The sequence below is a fragment of the Felis catus genome, chromosome D2 (genome assembly GCF_018350175.1).
Source record: "Felis catus isolate Fca126 chromosome D2, F.catus_Fca126_mat1.0, whole genome shotgun sequence".
NCBI lineage: Eukaryota > Metazoa > Chordata > Mammalia > Carnivora > Felidae > Felis > Felis catus.
Genome location: NC_058378.1, coordinates 13633458 through 13650283, shown reverse-complemented (window position 1 = coordinate 13650283; position 16826 = coordinate 13633458). Strand labels below are relative to the sequence as shown.

At 46.4% G+C, this 16826-nt stretch overlaps 1 protein-coding gene across 2 annotated transcripts in view; it reads right to left on the bottom strand.

Annotated features, from left to right (window-relative positions):
- Positions 1 to 1279: 1279 nt before the first annotated feature.
- Positions 1280 to 16826, bottom strand: part of TOMM20 (translocase of outer mitochondrial membrane 20) — a 35222-nt gene continuing 19675 nt past the window's right edge. The window contains exon 4 of one of the 2 annotated variants that reach the window (XM_045039923.1): positions 1280 to 2924. In XM_045039923.1, coding sequence (XP_044895858.1) covers positions 2656 to 2924 — 269 coding nt within the window. In that variant the 3' untranslated portion in view covers positions 1280 to 2655. The remainder of the gene's footprint in view (positions 2925 to 16826) is intronic. The other variant, XM_006937765.5, reaches the window with a different exon arrangement.

Genomic DNA, 16826 nt, shown 5'->3' with positions numbered 1-16826 from the left:
AGGCTGACAAGTCCAAAATCTGCAGTGTGGGCTGGCAGGCTAAAGATCCAGGAGAGCTGATGGTGCAGATGAAGTCCAAAGGCCATCTTGTGGCAATCCCTCTTACTGAAAGAGGCAGGTTTTTTTGTTCTATTCAGGCCTTCAACTGATTGGATGAGGCCCACCCACATTAGGGAGAGCAATCAGTTTTACTCAAAGTTCACCAATTTAAATGCTAATCTCATCTGGGATGCCTGGGTGGCTCAGTTGGTTAAGGGTCTGACTCTTGATTTTGGCTCAGGTTCATGAGATCAAGCCCCACATCAGGCTCTGCAAAGACAGCACAGAGCCCGCTTGGGATTCTCTCTCTCCTCTCTCTGCCCTTCCCCTACGCATGTTTTCTCATTCTCTCTCTCTCTCTCTCTCTCTCTCTCTCTCTCTCTCTCAAAATAAATAAATAAACATTTAAAAATAAAAGATAAAACAGGAGTGCCTGGGTGGCTCAGTCGGTTAAGCGTTCAATTCTTGATTTCGGCTCAGGTCATGATCTCATGGTTTGTGGGTTCAAGCCCTGTGCAGGCTCTACACTGACAGTGTGGAACCTGCTTGAGATTCTCTCTCTCCCTTTCTCTGCCCCTCCCCTGTTCTCACTCTCAAAATAAATAAATAAACATTAAAAAATTTTTTAAATAAAAAAATAAATGCTAATTTCATTCAAAAATACCCTCCAGTCGACACATAAAATCAATCTTTCTCCTTCTCTCTCTCTCATCCTCTCCTAACAACTGTAATGAGGGCAAAGTGCTAGAACAAAGATCTGTTTCACCCAGAAGAAATCCAAAGGCCACATCGATCAGTCAGTTCTTCCCATGTGCACCTCCCAGAAAGCAACGCAGGAAACGTGACGCATGAGCCTAGTTATAAACTAAGCTTCTGAGGGCATTCTTCTAACCTACCTGGCTTAACTACACTGTTTGCAGATTTTTAGGCGATGTTTCAAAATTAGCTGATCATCCCCGAAGGCCTGTGAATTGACTGTAAGTAATTTAATTGGAGATGAGCAAGTGGGAAGACAGAGAGAGAAACTTTCCTCTCGTAGCTAACACAGCTAAAATCCCAGATAGGAAAGAGCCATTAGTATATTCGCTAATTGGAGTCATGTTTACATTCCTGTTGTCAACTGGCAACATTTGCTTGTTTCAAGGAAGTCTCCCGGGGTTTTGTGTAATTGTTACAACCTCTACAGAAGGCAAGTCCTGGGTGTAGCCCCTGACTGGGCAATTTCATAAATGATCCTTGCTCAAGCAAAGCACACATTTATTTTAGCTGCTACATTATTTTCTTCCACCATAAAACAGTCCATGGCACTGCCATCAGTCGAGTTGCGGTATTCTTTCCCTTTGAGAGTAGACAACTATTCTCAGGGGGAAAAAAAAAAAAAACCTTTAATCTGTGTTTATGCATTATCATAGCATAATAAAAGACCTTTAGCATAATAAAAGTTAGCAAAATAAAAGACCTTTTGCTTAAAGCGAAATCAGTCCATTTGTGACAGACTCACAAAAACTACTGAAGTATGAAAAACCATGTGTCATCATGAGATCCACTGTACTTTGCAACCCAATGTTTGAAACAAGGCTTCTGACTATATAAGATGAATAGTGGCCTAGTGGGGTGTCTGTGTTGGAAGAAAGCCATCGTGGCCTGGAGAGACAAAGCAGGCGAAAATGTTCTTTATTGTGGTGATGTCCTTCTACCATGGCAGGCGACCTAAGGCATATTCTTACCAGGTGACATCCTAGTCCCCAACAGAAGGCTGAAATAACTAAGACCAATTCTAAACAACAGTCCTCACCTTGGAGAGGCGACTGCTGTCCACTCACATATGTTCTGGGAAGCCAAAAGGATGCTCAACAGACCATACGACTCCAAGTCAAAATACTGAAGTCCAGGGGCGCCTGGGTGGCTCAGTGGGTTAAGCGTCCGACTTCAGCTCAGGTCATGATCTCACGTTCTGTGAGTTTGAGCCCTACATTGGGGCTGACAGCTCAGAGCCTGGAGCCTGCTTCGGATTCTGGGTCTCCCTCTCTGTCTGCCCCACCCTTGCTCATACCTGATCTCGGTCTCTCTCAAAAATAAATAAACATTAAAAAAGGTTTTTTTAATAAAATAAAATACTGAAGTCCAGACCATAAGAATAACACAAGAGAGAGACTGAACAGATCATACAGGAAAGGTTACAAATCATTTCCTTCCTACAGTCAAATTAGTCTCCTATACGGCTTTTCCAGAAAAAAAAAAAAATAATAATAATGCTGGCCGTTACTAAGGTGCAAATAGGACCACTCTAGAGAGGAAAATATCCCAAGCAGGAGTAAGACCAAAAGGTGCCCTCCTCCCCCTCACTTTGGGGGATCAACAGTTCCCTGCAGGTACTCTGTAAACTTGAAGTTTAGGAGTGGGGAGGAAGGGGTCACCCGGTCAACATCTTCTTTTCCCAAAGCAGCGGTGACATTTGTCAGGAAGGCTCCCTGCGGGGGCCAAGGGAGTGGCTCTCTGGCCAGCCCTCCGCTCAACACCTGCAGCTGCTGGCCGGTCTGGCTGGGCTCCCGCTTCGTCAACCGGCAAGCCCAGGAGAGCAGGGCAGGGGCCCGGCCAGCGCCACACCCGCCCGGCCTAAACAGATGTGCTTCCTCCGCTTGTCAACACAGGAAAAAGAATGGAGTGTGAAACCCTCAGGATCTGTGAGAAACTACGTGGTCTGGGAGGAAAACCTTTTTGATGCAAAAACCATTGTGAAATGGGTTTCGGCGAGCAGGATTCCACTTTCCCCGCTGTGCAAGGCGCTTTCTTGCAGTCGGGCAGGAACGCTGGCGTCACCATCTGATCCGGCTCGCTCCTCTTCCACAGAGTCAGGCTGGGGCGGGGAGGGCTTGCAGATGACTCTAAAAGAGAAACAGAACTAAATTCCAAGTGTCTCGACCCTTTGTTCTGACTAATTGATGATGTGATGGCAGTGGATTTTTTGCCTTTCCGAGTTCAGCTTCGCTGCCTCCCTCCAGGAGCACACAGTGAAATGTGATGGCGGCGCTGCTCCCAGCCCCCCGGATATTCTGACAGTTTCGTATTTAACTGCAAAGAAAGGGCAGCAGGCCATATGGTGTCTCTAGGCAGACAGGGGATAAGAGCTCTTGTTGGAGATGGACAGAGAAAACGGAGGAAGTGGACAGCTTAAAATGAGCCTTGGAATCGTTTTGTCTGCTGTTGATCCTTCCTTACTGTTTAATCCTGATGAGCTAGCAGTCTGTAAACAAGACTTTCCCTTTTGCCTTGGCCACCAGGAAGCTCAGAGCTACATTCTGGGTTCAATGATAGTAGCTTTCCTTGGCCTAAGCTTTCTCTGCATGGCGTTGTTGCAAATAATTTCTGGATGTAGGTAGGAAGACGGCATTTGTGATATTCTGGCTATCCGCCATCTATTCCCTTCCGTTTGTTACCTGGATACCAAATTCCCTCCAGGAAACTATGTTTCCCTAGCCCTAGCCCGTGCGCTTCGGGGAGAGGGTCCCACCTCCATCTCAGGGGAGAGGCACATAACCTAGACACAAGCCAGTCCGTTGCTCTATCCTCTATCTCCCTCTCCACACGGCATTGGGTTACAGGTGAGCAGGTGAGCCGGTGAGATACCAAGGACATTTTGCCAGGAATCAGGGGACTGACGTCGTTCCCACTGGACTTGAGGTTGGAAAGACGCTAGTCTGAAGCCCTTACTGCTGTACCACGACCACAAGGGAAGCATCTGCCCGAAAATGGAGCTAAAGCTCGAGGATTCGTCCCTGCAGGACAAAGGGAGACGGGAAAGAAGGTCCAGGCCCATCCCGGTACCTGATGCTCACCGGCCCTGTCTAGGAAACAGCAGAGCCCCGTTCCGCTACAGCATGATCTGGATTTGCTGTCACAGTGGAAAGCATCCCAACTGACACAGGAGGTAGAGGCAAAAAGCCCACGCTCCGTTTTCTCTTACTGTGAGAATACTATGCGGTGGGGGCAGGAATTTTGAAAACCACAGGAAACCGTAAGAAAAAAAAAAAATCACCCCAGATCCCACAACCTAGAGAAAACAGCAAAACGCACTTCCCAGAATTTACTTTGAAGCCAGGGGGAAGAAAACACCATTCGTGAACACCTTCAAACACGCTGTCACACTGAACCCGACAGCATCTCAAGCTATCCCATTTAAGCCACATGGAGGGAGAGTCATTATTTCATTTCTGTTTAGCTTTGGCACATAGCTCTGTCAGGCTTCTGAGTTCAACTTAAACTTTTTTTTTCAGCCTCCAAGTTCAAAAGGCGTTAATCTGGCCCCGCACCAAAAGCCTTTTGGCCAGAAACAGCTGAGCTGTTTGAGAGCACCTCCGAAGGGCTGCATTTCAGGCGGACCTGTCATCTCTCAGGAGCCACGATGGGAGCACCGCGCCCACCCTGCTGCCGCTGTGGTTCTCTGCACGGGTAAGCCGGGCCCCCCACCCCCCACCCCCAGGACCGCAGGGCCCTGGCTGGCCGTCTGGGGTCCTCTGGCTCGGCGGGCAGCCACGATCGGGCAGGTGGCTTTGAATCGACGCTGCTGCAGCTGGTATCCCACGAATGCTGCCAATCATGCTTTCTGTTACTTTTCCATTACTAGAATTTTTCAAACATACAGAAAGAATACAGCATAACAAACACACACGCATCGCTTCCATTTTACAATCGTTTACGTTTTGCCAGCTTTGCTTCGTTTATTTCTTTTCTTGCTGAAGTGTGCAGTTTTGAGGGGGGTTTTTAAATTTATTTTTGAGGGAGTCAGAGAGAGGGACAGAGGATCCGAAGCAAGCTCTGTGATGACAGCAGAGAGGGCGACGCGGGGCTCGAACTCACAAACCGTGAGACCATGACCTGAGCCAAAGTCGGACGCTCAACCGACTGAGCCACCCAGGCGTCCCTGAAGTGTTTTAAGGTAAACTACAGACATATTACACACGGATGCGTCTGACTGCTCCTTCGCAGTGCAATTTCCTCTTTTAACTTCCGATTCACGTTAAATATCTAAGGAGGACAATGTAAAATAATTGCTACCATTTATAAAATACCCGCACTTCACGAATTGCTCCATTCATTCATTCTTTCATTGGCCAGTATTTATTGAGCACCTATGAGGCCACAGTTTGAAGCCCCGGGGATACAGTGACACACAAAACGGGGGGTGGGCAGGACCCCAGCTCTCACGGATGGAGGGCTTCTTCTGGGGTGGAGATGGGCATTAAATAGATCAGCAAAGTAGCGTGGAACCAGAGTGATGGGGGAGGTGGTGAGGACGGACTGGATTCAGGGCCATCTAGCGTATGCAGTCAACAGGGTTTTTGGACAGACCGGATGTGAGGTGTGAGAGAAAAAGAGGGGTCAAGGATGACGGACATTTTTGGCCTGAGTGTCTGGAAGCCTGAAGGAACCATTCGTTAGGATGGAGATGACCCCAGAGACAGCGTTGCAGGGTTTTTTACCTCAGTACCGGGACTCGTCGTCTTGCCCCTTCGAAGAATAAAGTGGTGAACGCAAAATGAGCGGTGGCAGACAAGAGTTCCTGAGACGGTGAGATCAGAAAGGAAGAACAGCAGGAGAGCTCTCGTGACAGAGAGGCGACATTCGAAAGTGAACGCCCGCGAGTAGAGGCAAGGGTCCTGGTTTCCCACGGTTCCCCTTCGTTCCTTCTCAGGGTCGACCTTTACTGGCTGGAGAACGCTAGGTGCTGGGTTGTCCTTCCCTGATTGGCTCATTTTCATCATGCAAGGAGAGGTCTGTGGCCACGCCGGTCCTTGTGGGCCATCCGTTTTCTGGTCTACTTATTTTTAGTCAGGTCTCTTGTCAAATTCCCGAGGGAAACCCGAGGGGGAGTAGGTGGGGTCTGTGACATTCTTGAGAGGGACCTCATGCCTGAGGGGGTCTGCTGTGGTCAGGCTCTCCCAGCATTGTTCAAACTCTGTGTTTTTCCCCACCCAGGGACCTCCGGTCCTAATCTTTCCCTCTCTGCCTCTTTTAGCCTATCTTTTCCTATCCTAACAGCAGATCTGGAGGGGAAGATCGCAAGTTCAGTTTGGAATGCCAAGTCTGAGAGGTCACGCAGGAAGCTGGCTCTCTTTGTCTGGAGTTTAGTGGCGACGCGGAGGCTGGAGACGCGACTCTGGAGGGGTCAGCATCTACAGATCCTATCTTCAGCCCCGGGACCGCGTAAGAGCACTAAGGAGCGAGTAACTGGCAAAGACATCCAAGGACTGAGCCCTGGACACTGGGAAATAGCAGCCAGCGTGGGGAGAAGGACTCCAGCATGTAGTGTCCTGAAGCCAAGAGAACAAAAGGTTTCCAGAAGGGAGCGATCCTGTCCAGTAGTGCTGATAGGCCGTCGCAGATAAAGACTGAGAACTGACCCCAGAATTCAGCACCGTGGAGGTCACCGGTTTCCTTGGCAAAAGCTGCCTGGGTGAAAGGGCCAGGGCAAAAGTCTGATAGGTGGGTCATGGGAGAAGTGGAGACAGCGGCTATGAACAGCCCTTTAGAGACATTTTGCTGTAACGTAAAAGTGAGCAGAAATGGGATGCCAGCTGCAGGGGGCAAAGGGTCAAGAGGTTTTGTTAAGACGGGATAAATTACACCACGTCTCTGCTACTGGAAATACCTAGCAGCGAGGGGGAGATGATGCGGAAGGCAGGATGCACGCCTGCAGCAAGGCCGACCAGTGGTCCAAAGCCAATGCCCCGCCACCCCCCCACCCCCCGCCCTGAGAGGTGCGCCCACAGTGTTGGGGGGATGGGCGTGGATACGTAGATGGTGGGTGCAGTCGGGGTTTTCGTTCTGTGAGGAGACACTACCATCCTCTTTGGAAATGAATCCGAGGAAGCTCCAAGAAGTGAAGTCCTTAGTAAGTTGCAAATCTGGAACCCAAGACCCAAGTCTCTGGCTCCAAAATCTGTCCCACCACGGCTGCCCCTCTATTTTTGCGCAGAACTGGGAAGTTAAGGAGTTAAAGAAACCCTCTGCCACGTTTTTTACTCTTTGCCTTTTACACAAAACATAGGTTGCTTTGAGGCACTTTGAAGCTCACGTTGGAATGAGGCCTCTTTGACAAGTCAGGGATCCTTCCAACTAGTGTCCTGTATTTCGCATTCTCATTTGGCCTCCGCTCCCATGTAACATTCAAATTTATGGGGCTCTGAAGCAAGAGACTTGGCAAAATGTTATGCTGGTACAATTTCCCGGATGCACTTTTATTTCCCCCTAAAAATATCCACGTTCAAGTATTTTCGCTTTGCCCTTGACGATCTGTGTGCACTTTGTACAGAATCTCAGCTCCGGGCTGGGGGAGGCGGGGGTCTCAGTTCCGCTCCCGAGCACCCGGCGCGGGGACAGGGCCGCCGGCCGGAGCACCGCCACTAGATGGCGCCAGAGCCCTCCTTCGCTCTGACTCCTGCCGGCTGCGAGTTCTCCGGGGGACCGCGGTCGGGAGAGGCGCCGCTCACCACCCGCCGGCCTGGTCGGGCCTGGCGGCCCCTTCCCCAACTTGGAACTGGAGAAGGGGTCAGCTCGACGCCCGCTGTCTTCTCCGTCCACTTCTGGACTTAAAGCAGACCCGGGTCGTCCGCTACCTGGCAGACGATCTCCGAGCAAACAGGGTCAGAACAGCGATGGCTGTGCAAAGTTTGGATGGAATGCTGGGAGGAGGGAGGAATGTGGTTTTGTAAACATATTACCTGATACATACTTTGCTGATACTTGCCTATCAGAAAAACTGGTCCAGTGTCCAATAACTCAGCTGCCTCGAGCCCTATGCAATGGAGATTGAATTTCCATGTGGCCCAGCTGGCAGCTTTTAAAGCATTTTCAGATGAGGCATATGGATACACACAGCTCACCTGTTACTTTTGTCTCATGGGGTCACATCACAAGGGCACAAAATATGACCCGCTTGCAGGTGCTTGAAAGAGAAGTTTGTGGCTGACAAATCCATCCCTGAAAAACTCCTGTGTGCCTCCAGGACAGCAAGTCAGGTGTCCTATCTCCACAAATGAAGAATATGGTCTGTAATTAGACTAACCCAGAACCCTTTGAAAACTGGTTAGGGGAGATGTTTTTTCTTGACTTGACGAGAGCTTATTCCTCTAACTGTAGGATATCTGTCAAGTGCTTTTCAGCATGGAATGAACCACTGAAAAGTTTTTAAATCACAAACTATTTTAATCGCTTTAAATCACAAATTATTTTAAACAGGTCAGGGTTTGTAAGAATTGGTTACGATGGGTGTCTTCCAAGCATACTCTGACTCTAGGGCTGGCTTAGCTGTTTCCTGAAAACATCTTTATCACGTACCTTTTTTTTTTTTTTTTTTTTTAAGATCTCAGTTATAAGTAATCTCTACCCCCAGTGTGGGGTTTGAACTCATAAACCTGAGATCAAGAGTCACATGCTCTACTGACTGACCCAGCCAGGCGCCCCTCCTTATCGCAGATCTTAAGTCCCTCTGAGAAGGAAGTCTGTGTATCTTTGTTTTGGGAGAGGACAGCTGTGGTAAAGGAAGAGTATAATTGAAGAGATGAATCTTTATGGTGCCAAGTATTTTGTGTTGCTCAGGACACAGGGACCTATGTCCTTTCTTTTTTTGAGATGGGGGGGGGTCTCATAGTCTCATAGGTTTGACTAACAGACTTTTCTGTCAGGCTCCACAAAATTGTTTTAACTAACGTCTTTTTAATTAATTCAGTTAGCTTTTACTGAAGTGCCCGTCTCGTGCTAGAACCCAAGCTAGGCACCAGAGGGGTCGCAGTGAACAGAAGTAGCAAAACAGCACGGCCGTACTAGAGCTTACCTCCTTCCAAAGGAAGTTTTTAAACACACATCCTGTTGAGATGAGGACATTTATATCAGTTTGCTGTCCTCAAAGCATTGTGATGTAGTGTGGCTCAGGTACAAACCAGGAAGATGAGCCTGAATGCATTTTTTTTTTTAATGTTTATTCATTTTTGAGAGAAACACAGAGCGTGAGTGGGGGAGGGGCAGAGAGAGAGAGAGAGAGAGAGAGAGAGAGAGAGAGAGAGACAGAATCTGAAGCAGGCTCCAGGTTCTGAGCTGTCAGCACAGAGCCTGACGTGGGGCTCAAACCCACGAACTGTGAGATTATGACCCAAGCCAAAGTGGGATGCTCAACCAAGTGAGCCACCCAAGCATCCCAAGTCTGGATGCATCCTAATCAGTAACTCAGTGATGCTGAACAAATCATTGGATCCTTCCATGCCTCCCCCTGTCACTGTGTCCTTTGTTAATATCCTTACCTTCCGCAGCTTTGTGAATTCAATGATATAACACCTGAGCTGTCAAAACATTACACAAATGCAGTTTGTTTTTACAAAATACTCTGTTTTTTATGTTATAACAGTACCTAAAGGGAGCATAAGATAAAGGAACATGATTACAAATGATTCTTAAAACAGAGGACTTGAAAGATTAGGCTAAAATTCTAACAGAGGATATCATTAACTCTCAGCTCTTACTGCTCTGAAGCACAATCTGAGGAATCCAGAATATTCTAAATATCTGTTAAAGGATCAGAGGTGAGGAATGTGGTTAGCCCAGAAAAGGTCCCTGACCCCCTGGCAGCCAGCCTCCCTTGGAGAATAGCTTCAGGCACATCTTTTTGCATGCACGGACAGGCATGCCCGACCTGTTGGATGAAAACCAACACTGGGAGCTGGAGCAGCACGGATCTGACCAAGCTGAAGGCCAAGGGGCGGGGCGGGGCAGGGGAGGTGACACAGAAAGTCAACTGGCCTGAGGTGTCTCAGTGTGGGACTCTGTCCAAACACAGAGACATTTCAGAACGTCTTTCAGGAGGTATGATGAACGTGAGACAAAGAGCTAACAGGACACTAGATGTGTCCTGAAGGAAGATGTGCTGTCTAGGCGGCCAGAGGTGTACAACGCATTCCAGATGAGTCTGTGGAACTGAGTGAATGGCTTCCCCTGGTGTTGAGATGACTTTGTGTTTTCCAGTCTCCCTGCTTCCCCCAGCATCCTGATGATGCCATCACCTAGAGGCTTCGCGAAAAATGATTTTCCCATTTTCTTAGAAAAGAGGTGGAATTAAAACTATTTTAATTAACTAAGTACAGTCAGATCTGTAGGCCCTTTTGCAAAAGGGAACTTGCACATTACAAAAGGAAGAACATGGAAATTCTGCACATTTCCTGTTGAATGTCCCCCTTTATTCAGAAAGCAGGCTGGCCGGCCATTTTGTTTCTATTAGAGAATCAACAGAAATATACTCAACTCACAGGCCCAAATAAACGGACAACGGGTCGACAATTTCGCCACATGGAAATTACAAGTCAGAACACCTCCCTGTCCACTCACTTCCCCCTCTCCATGGACGTTTGGTGTACCTGTGTCTACTCTCAAAATCAAGGACTTTGGGTCCCGGAGCATTTGGGAAGAAATCTCAAGTTCAGCAGACAGCTGAAAGCATTAAGAGAAATATCTAGAATGCTGCTTGGTATTGTCTTTGGTAAAAAAATAAAGTAGTAAAAACCTTTTTGTAGAGGCGGCTTCTAAGCAACAGGCTTGACCAAGGGTAAACCTGAGTAAGGTCAAAGAGCCCACAGGGCTCACCGACCACCACAAGCTTCGGGCAAGCAGGCTCACTAAGTGACCCACCTCGTAATAACCATAGGCTCTAATTAACCAATGGGCTACTTACCACCAGGCTCAGTTACCAAAAAAGGGAAAATTCCGTCCATTCCCATATCTCCCTCACTCCACCCTGTGACTGTGGCCCCTCACTGCCACCTTGCTGCAGACAGTCTCTCTGCTGTACCGCCCATCTTGTGGTGTATTGAATAAACTTCTATGTCCTTTGTTCTGCCTTGATGGGAGTGGGTAGAGAGAGAATCCCAAGCATCCCAAGCAGGCTCTGTCAGCACAGAGTCCAATGTGGGGCTCGAACTCCTGAACTGTGAGATCGTGATCCGACCTGAGATCAAGAGTCGGGACGCTTAACCAACTGAGCCACCCAGGTGCCACCAAAATAAACTTAGAAAAAAATAATAAACCCAATGACTTAATAAGTAGCTTTTAAAAGAGATATTATCACTCTTCACAACGATATTCTGTTTGTCCTTCCATGTACCTTCATGTATCATGTCAAAAAATCTTTTATATTTGTTTCATTGTGAAAAATTCCCAGCCAACTTCTGATCATATGGATTTCCATTCATTAAGTATTTACTAAGCATTTAACTACACTTTATGCTGAGAAACCCAATCATTACTAAGACATACGTATTTAGGAGTGGTCTCGTGGGTGAACGGGACGTTACTAAAAAAATTACAGTAGATTTTGGTGAATGAGGTTGGAGAATTAGTCAAGTGTCTGATTATAAGGGCCTTGGATGCCACACGACAGGGACGTTTCAGAGCAATTCCTGGGGCAGCAGAGTGGATCAGAGTCGATGAGGCCGCACAGTAACTATAAACAAATATCCTAGGGGCGCCTGGGTGGCACAGTCAGTTAAGCGTCCGACTTCAGCCAGGTCACGATCTCGCGGTCCGTGAGTTCGAGCCCCGCGTCGGGCTCTGGGCTGATGGCTCGGAGCCTGGAGCCTGTTTCCGATTCTGTGTCTCCCTCTCTCTCTGCCCCTCCCCCATTCATGCTCTGTCTCTCTCTGTCCCAAAAATAAATAAACGTTGAAAAAAAAAAAATTTAAACAAATATCCTAGAGCAGCAGTGAGGCCAGGGAAGAGTGGAATGGATCAGACACACAGAAAGAATAGGAGGGGCGAGGTTTGGTCATTGGTGTAGTGTGGTGAGTAGGTAACAGCCAAGCGGAGGACAGCTCAGAAGGAGCCTGTGCAAGGGAATTAATTCAACTCTGTACAAGCCACGTGAGGTGCCTGCACACAGCCATGTGACGCTGAGCAAGCAGGAACCCACACCCACCCAAGCTCAGTGAGGGGACATAGGTGCCAATGAAGCCAGAGAGCATGAAATCACCCAGGAAGAACAGAGAGATGGGAGCAATCCTAAATGAAACAGAATCTAGGAGAGGAGCAAGTTCTGGCAAAGGTACCGTCCCCACCCAGAGCCCAGCCCCCAGCCCCAGCCCCAGCCGCCACACCGCGCGAGCCCTCCAGGTCCATGTGCTCTTCAGTCTGCCTTTCCAACACTCTGGCCCTGTGACCACAGCTTAGGGGTCCAGACTGTGACCACAGCTTAGGGGTCATGGCATTCCTTCCTGAAGCGTTAACTGTATATTAGTGACTTGGGAGGAAGCAGAGAGATTTTTATGTTAGACAATGCAAAGTTACAGAGCAGAAAACAAAAACAAAAACAAAACTCTCATTTTTAGAAGAGAGAAGACATAATTTCAATAACGTTTTGTGCTTTCAATTCCTCAGGCTTTGTACCCTCTCAAGAAAGAAGCAACCATTCTACGTATGACATGAATTATATATAGTGGCCATTTTGTTTTGTTTGCGCATTATGTCTTTCATCTTTGGTGAAAAGTACCTACGTTTTTTTATTTTTAATGCTTATTTGCTTTTGAGAGAGATAGAGAGAGGATCTGAAGCAGGCTCTGCACTAACAGCACATAGCCCGATGCAAGGTTTGAACTCAGGAACCATGAGGTCATGACCTGCGCCCAAGTCGAACGCTTAACCAACTGAGCCACCCAGGTGGCCCAGTAGCTACATTCTTTAAAAAAAAAAAAAAAGTCGCCCCAATTCCTTTTACCCTATCTCTCAAACAGGCAGTCAAGTAAAGTGCAAGTTACCCTTATTTTAAACCCTAAGTCTTATTACAGTCAACTAACCCTCAACAAAGGTGCCAAGAATATACAAGGAGGAAAAAAAGTCTTCAAAAACTGGTGCTGGGATAACTGGCTTTCTGCATGTAAAAGGATGAAAGTGAACTCTTATCTTACAACATATATAAAAATCAACTCAAAATGGATTAAAGACTTAACTGTAAGATCTGAAACCATAAAACCCCTAGAAGAAAACATAAGGGAAAAGGTCCTTGACATTAGCCTCGGTGATGATTTTTTCAATTTGACACCAAAAGCCAGGTAACAAAAAGGAAAAACAAGTGGGACTACATTAAACTAAAAAGCTTTTGCAAGACAAAGGAAACCACCAACAAAATGAAAATGCAACCTACTCAATGGAAGATATGTGCACATAAAATACCTGACAAAGGGTTAATATCCAAAATATATAAAGAATTTTTACAACCCAACACTTAAAAAACTAACAATCTGATTACAAATGGGCAGAGGACCTGAACAGACATCTTTCCAAAGAAGACATTTTTCCAAAGACCTTCTTCCAACAGATACATGCAAAGATGTTCAACATCACTCATCGTCAGGGAAATGAAAATCAAAACCACAATGAAAAACCACAAATCAAAACCTCACACCTGTCAGAAGGGCTAGAATCAAGAAGACAAGAAATAAGAGGTGTTGGCAAGCATGCTGAGAAAAGGGAACCTTCGTGCACTATTGGTGGGAATGCAAACTGGTGCAGTCACTAGGACAGTATGGAGATTCCTGAAAAAGTTAAAAATAGAAATACCATATAACCCAGTAATTCTACTGTTGAGTATTAAACCCTCCCCCCCACCAAATACTAATTCAGAAAGATGTATGCACCTCCAGGTTCATCACAGCATTATTTACAGTAGCCGAGATATGGAAGTAGACTAAGTGTCCATGGACGGATGAATGGATACAGAAGTGGTGCATATATACACAGTGGAATATTACTCAGTGATAAAAAGAATGAGATCTTGCCATTTGTGACAACATGGTGGACCTAGAGGGTATAGTGCTGAGTGAAGTAAGTCAGAAAAAGATAAACACCATGATTTCACTTACATGTGTAATCTAAAAAACCAAATGAACAAACAAACGAAAACTAGAAGCAGAGTCATAAATACAGAGGACAAACTAGTGATTGCCAGAGAGGAGGGGGGTGAAGGGAGGAGTGAAATAGGTGAAAGGGACGAAGAGGTACAAACTTCCAGTTATAATTAATCACCGAGATAAAAAGTACAGAAAGGGATTACGGTTGCTAATACTGTGATAATGTTGTACAGTAACTATACTTATCATGGCGAGCACTGCACAATGTATAGAATTACTGAATCACTATGTTGCACAATTGAAACCAATATAACTTGGTGTCAATTATGCTTCAATTAAAAAAGTAAAACACCAGGGTGCCAGGGTAGCTCAGTGGGTTGAGCGTCAGCCTCTTGATTTCAGCTCAGGTCATGATCTCACGTTTCATGAGACTGAGCCCCATGTTGGAGCTCTGCGTGGATAGTGTGGAGCCTGCTTGGGATTCTCTCTCTCCCTCTCTCTGCCCCAACACCCCCCTCTCAAAATAAATAAACTTAAAAAAAAAAAGTAAAACACCAAAAATAAATTTACAAATATGATTGACATTTGAAATAGAGTTCTGGAAATGTTATAAGAAAAACCGTAAAGGTGAAATTCAGAAGTTTAAAAGCAAAGTTATTAAGTAGTTTCATAACGTTTACAGTGGAAACATAAATGGGACTATATCAAAGTAAAAAATTTCTGCACAGCAAGAGAAACCAACAAAGTGAGAAAGCAACCAATGGAATGAAAGAAAATACTTGCAAACCACCTCTCATCAAAGAGGTTAATATCCAAAAAAATATGAACTCCTACAACCTAAAGCAAAAAAAAAAAAAAAAAAAAAAAAAAACAGAACAAAAACAAAACAACAACAACCCAATTTTAAAAATAGGCAAAGGCCCCGGTAGACATTTTTTTCCAAAGACATACAAATGGCCAAAAAGTGCTCCTCACTAACCATCTGGGAAATTGACAAGAGCACAATATAACCTCACACTTGACAGGACGGCCATTATCAAAGTCAAAACGGCAAGTGTTGGCAAGGCTGTGGAGAAAGGGAGCCCGCTCCCTTTGGAACTGTTGGTGTAGTCACTGTGGAAGGGTGTGGAGATGGCTCAAAAACTTAAAAACGGAACTACCACGTGACCCAGCAATCCCACTTCGGGGGATATGTCTGAAAGAAATGAAATCATCATCTCAAAGAGACAGCTGCACCCCCATGGTCGTCACAGTGTTCTTCGCCAGAGGCAAGGCAGGAGAAGACACTGAATGTCTGTCGGTGGATAAATGAAATGTTACAGGTGTGTGTGTGCGTGTGTGTGTGTGCGCGTGGTGGGTGGTGGGGTGGAGGTGGATATTCAGCCTTAAAAAAGCAAATTCTGGAGCACCGGGGTGGCTCAGTCAGTTAAGCAACCAACTCTTGACTTCAGTCCTGGTCGTGATCTCCTGGTTCGTGAGATCCAGCTTCATGTCTGTCACTGCAGAGCCTGCTTGGGATTCTCTCTCCCTCTCTGCCTGCCTCTCCCCCACTCACTCTCTCAAAATAAAGGGGAAAAAAAAAACAAAAAACAAAAAACAAAACAAAAAAAAGGAAATCCTACCATTTCTGACACGGATAAACCTGGAGGATATTATGCCAAGTGAAATAAGCCCCAAACAAAAAGACCATGATCTCAATTATAGGTGGCATCTAAACAAATCAACCTTATGCTGTGGTGCCTGGCTGCTTCAGAGAACATGCAACTCCTGATCTTGGGGTTGGTTGTTCAAGCCCCACGTCAGTGTAGAGACTACTTTAAAACACAATTTGGCGGGGGGGGGGGGGGGGGGTCGGGTCGTCCCTGGGTGGCTCAGTTGGCTGAGCGTCTGACTTCGGCTCAGGTCATGATCTCACAGTTTGTGGGTTCGAGCCCCGTGTCCAGCTCTGTGCTGAGGCTCGGAGCCTGGAGCCTGCTTCAGATTCTGTGTCTCCCTCTCTCTCTGCCCCTCCCTCGTTCATGCTCTCTCTGCCTCTCAAAAATGAATAAAGGTTAAAAAATTTTTTTAATTTTTTTTGGAAAACCAAATCAAACTCATAGAAAGAGTAGAATGGTGGTTGCCAGGGACAAGGGAGTAAGAGAAATTGGAAGATGTTGAACACACAGTACAAACTTTCAGTTATAAGTTCTGGAGCATGGGGACTATACGGTTAAATGTGTTGTATACTTGAAATTTGCAGAGAGTAGTTTTTGTTGTTGTTTTTTTTTTAATGTTTGTTTATTTTTGAGAGACAGAGACAGAGAGCAGGCAAGGAAAGGGCAGAGACAGGGAGACACAGAATCCGAAGCAGGATCCAGGCTCTGAGCTGTCACAGAGCCCGACATGGGGTTCACTAACTGTGAGACCGTGATGAGCCGAAGTCGGACGCTTATCCAACTGAGCTACCCAGGCGCCCCTGCAGAGAGTAGATGTTAAGTATTCTCACATCACACACCTAAAAAGGTAACATATCTGAGGTGACAGATGTTAGTTAGCCTGACTATGGGAATCATTTCATGTCCACTATACCCCAACATCACATCACACATCTTAAATATATAAAATCCTAATTTATTTATCTTACTTCAATAAAGATGGGGGGGGGGGAGGATCCTGAATCTTCCATTTATCATGCAACACTGGGCAGGTTTCTTTTTTTTTTTATGTTTATTTATTTCTGAGACAAAGAGCATGAGTGGGGGAGGGGCAGAGAGAGAGGGAGACACAGAATCAGAAGCAGGCTCCAGGCTCTGAGCTGTCAGCACCGAGCCCTACACGGGGCTTGAACTCACAAACTGTGAGATCATGACCCCAGCCGAAGTTGGTCGCTCAACCGACTGAGCCACCCAGGTGTCCCTGGGCAGG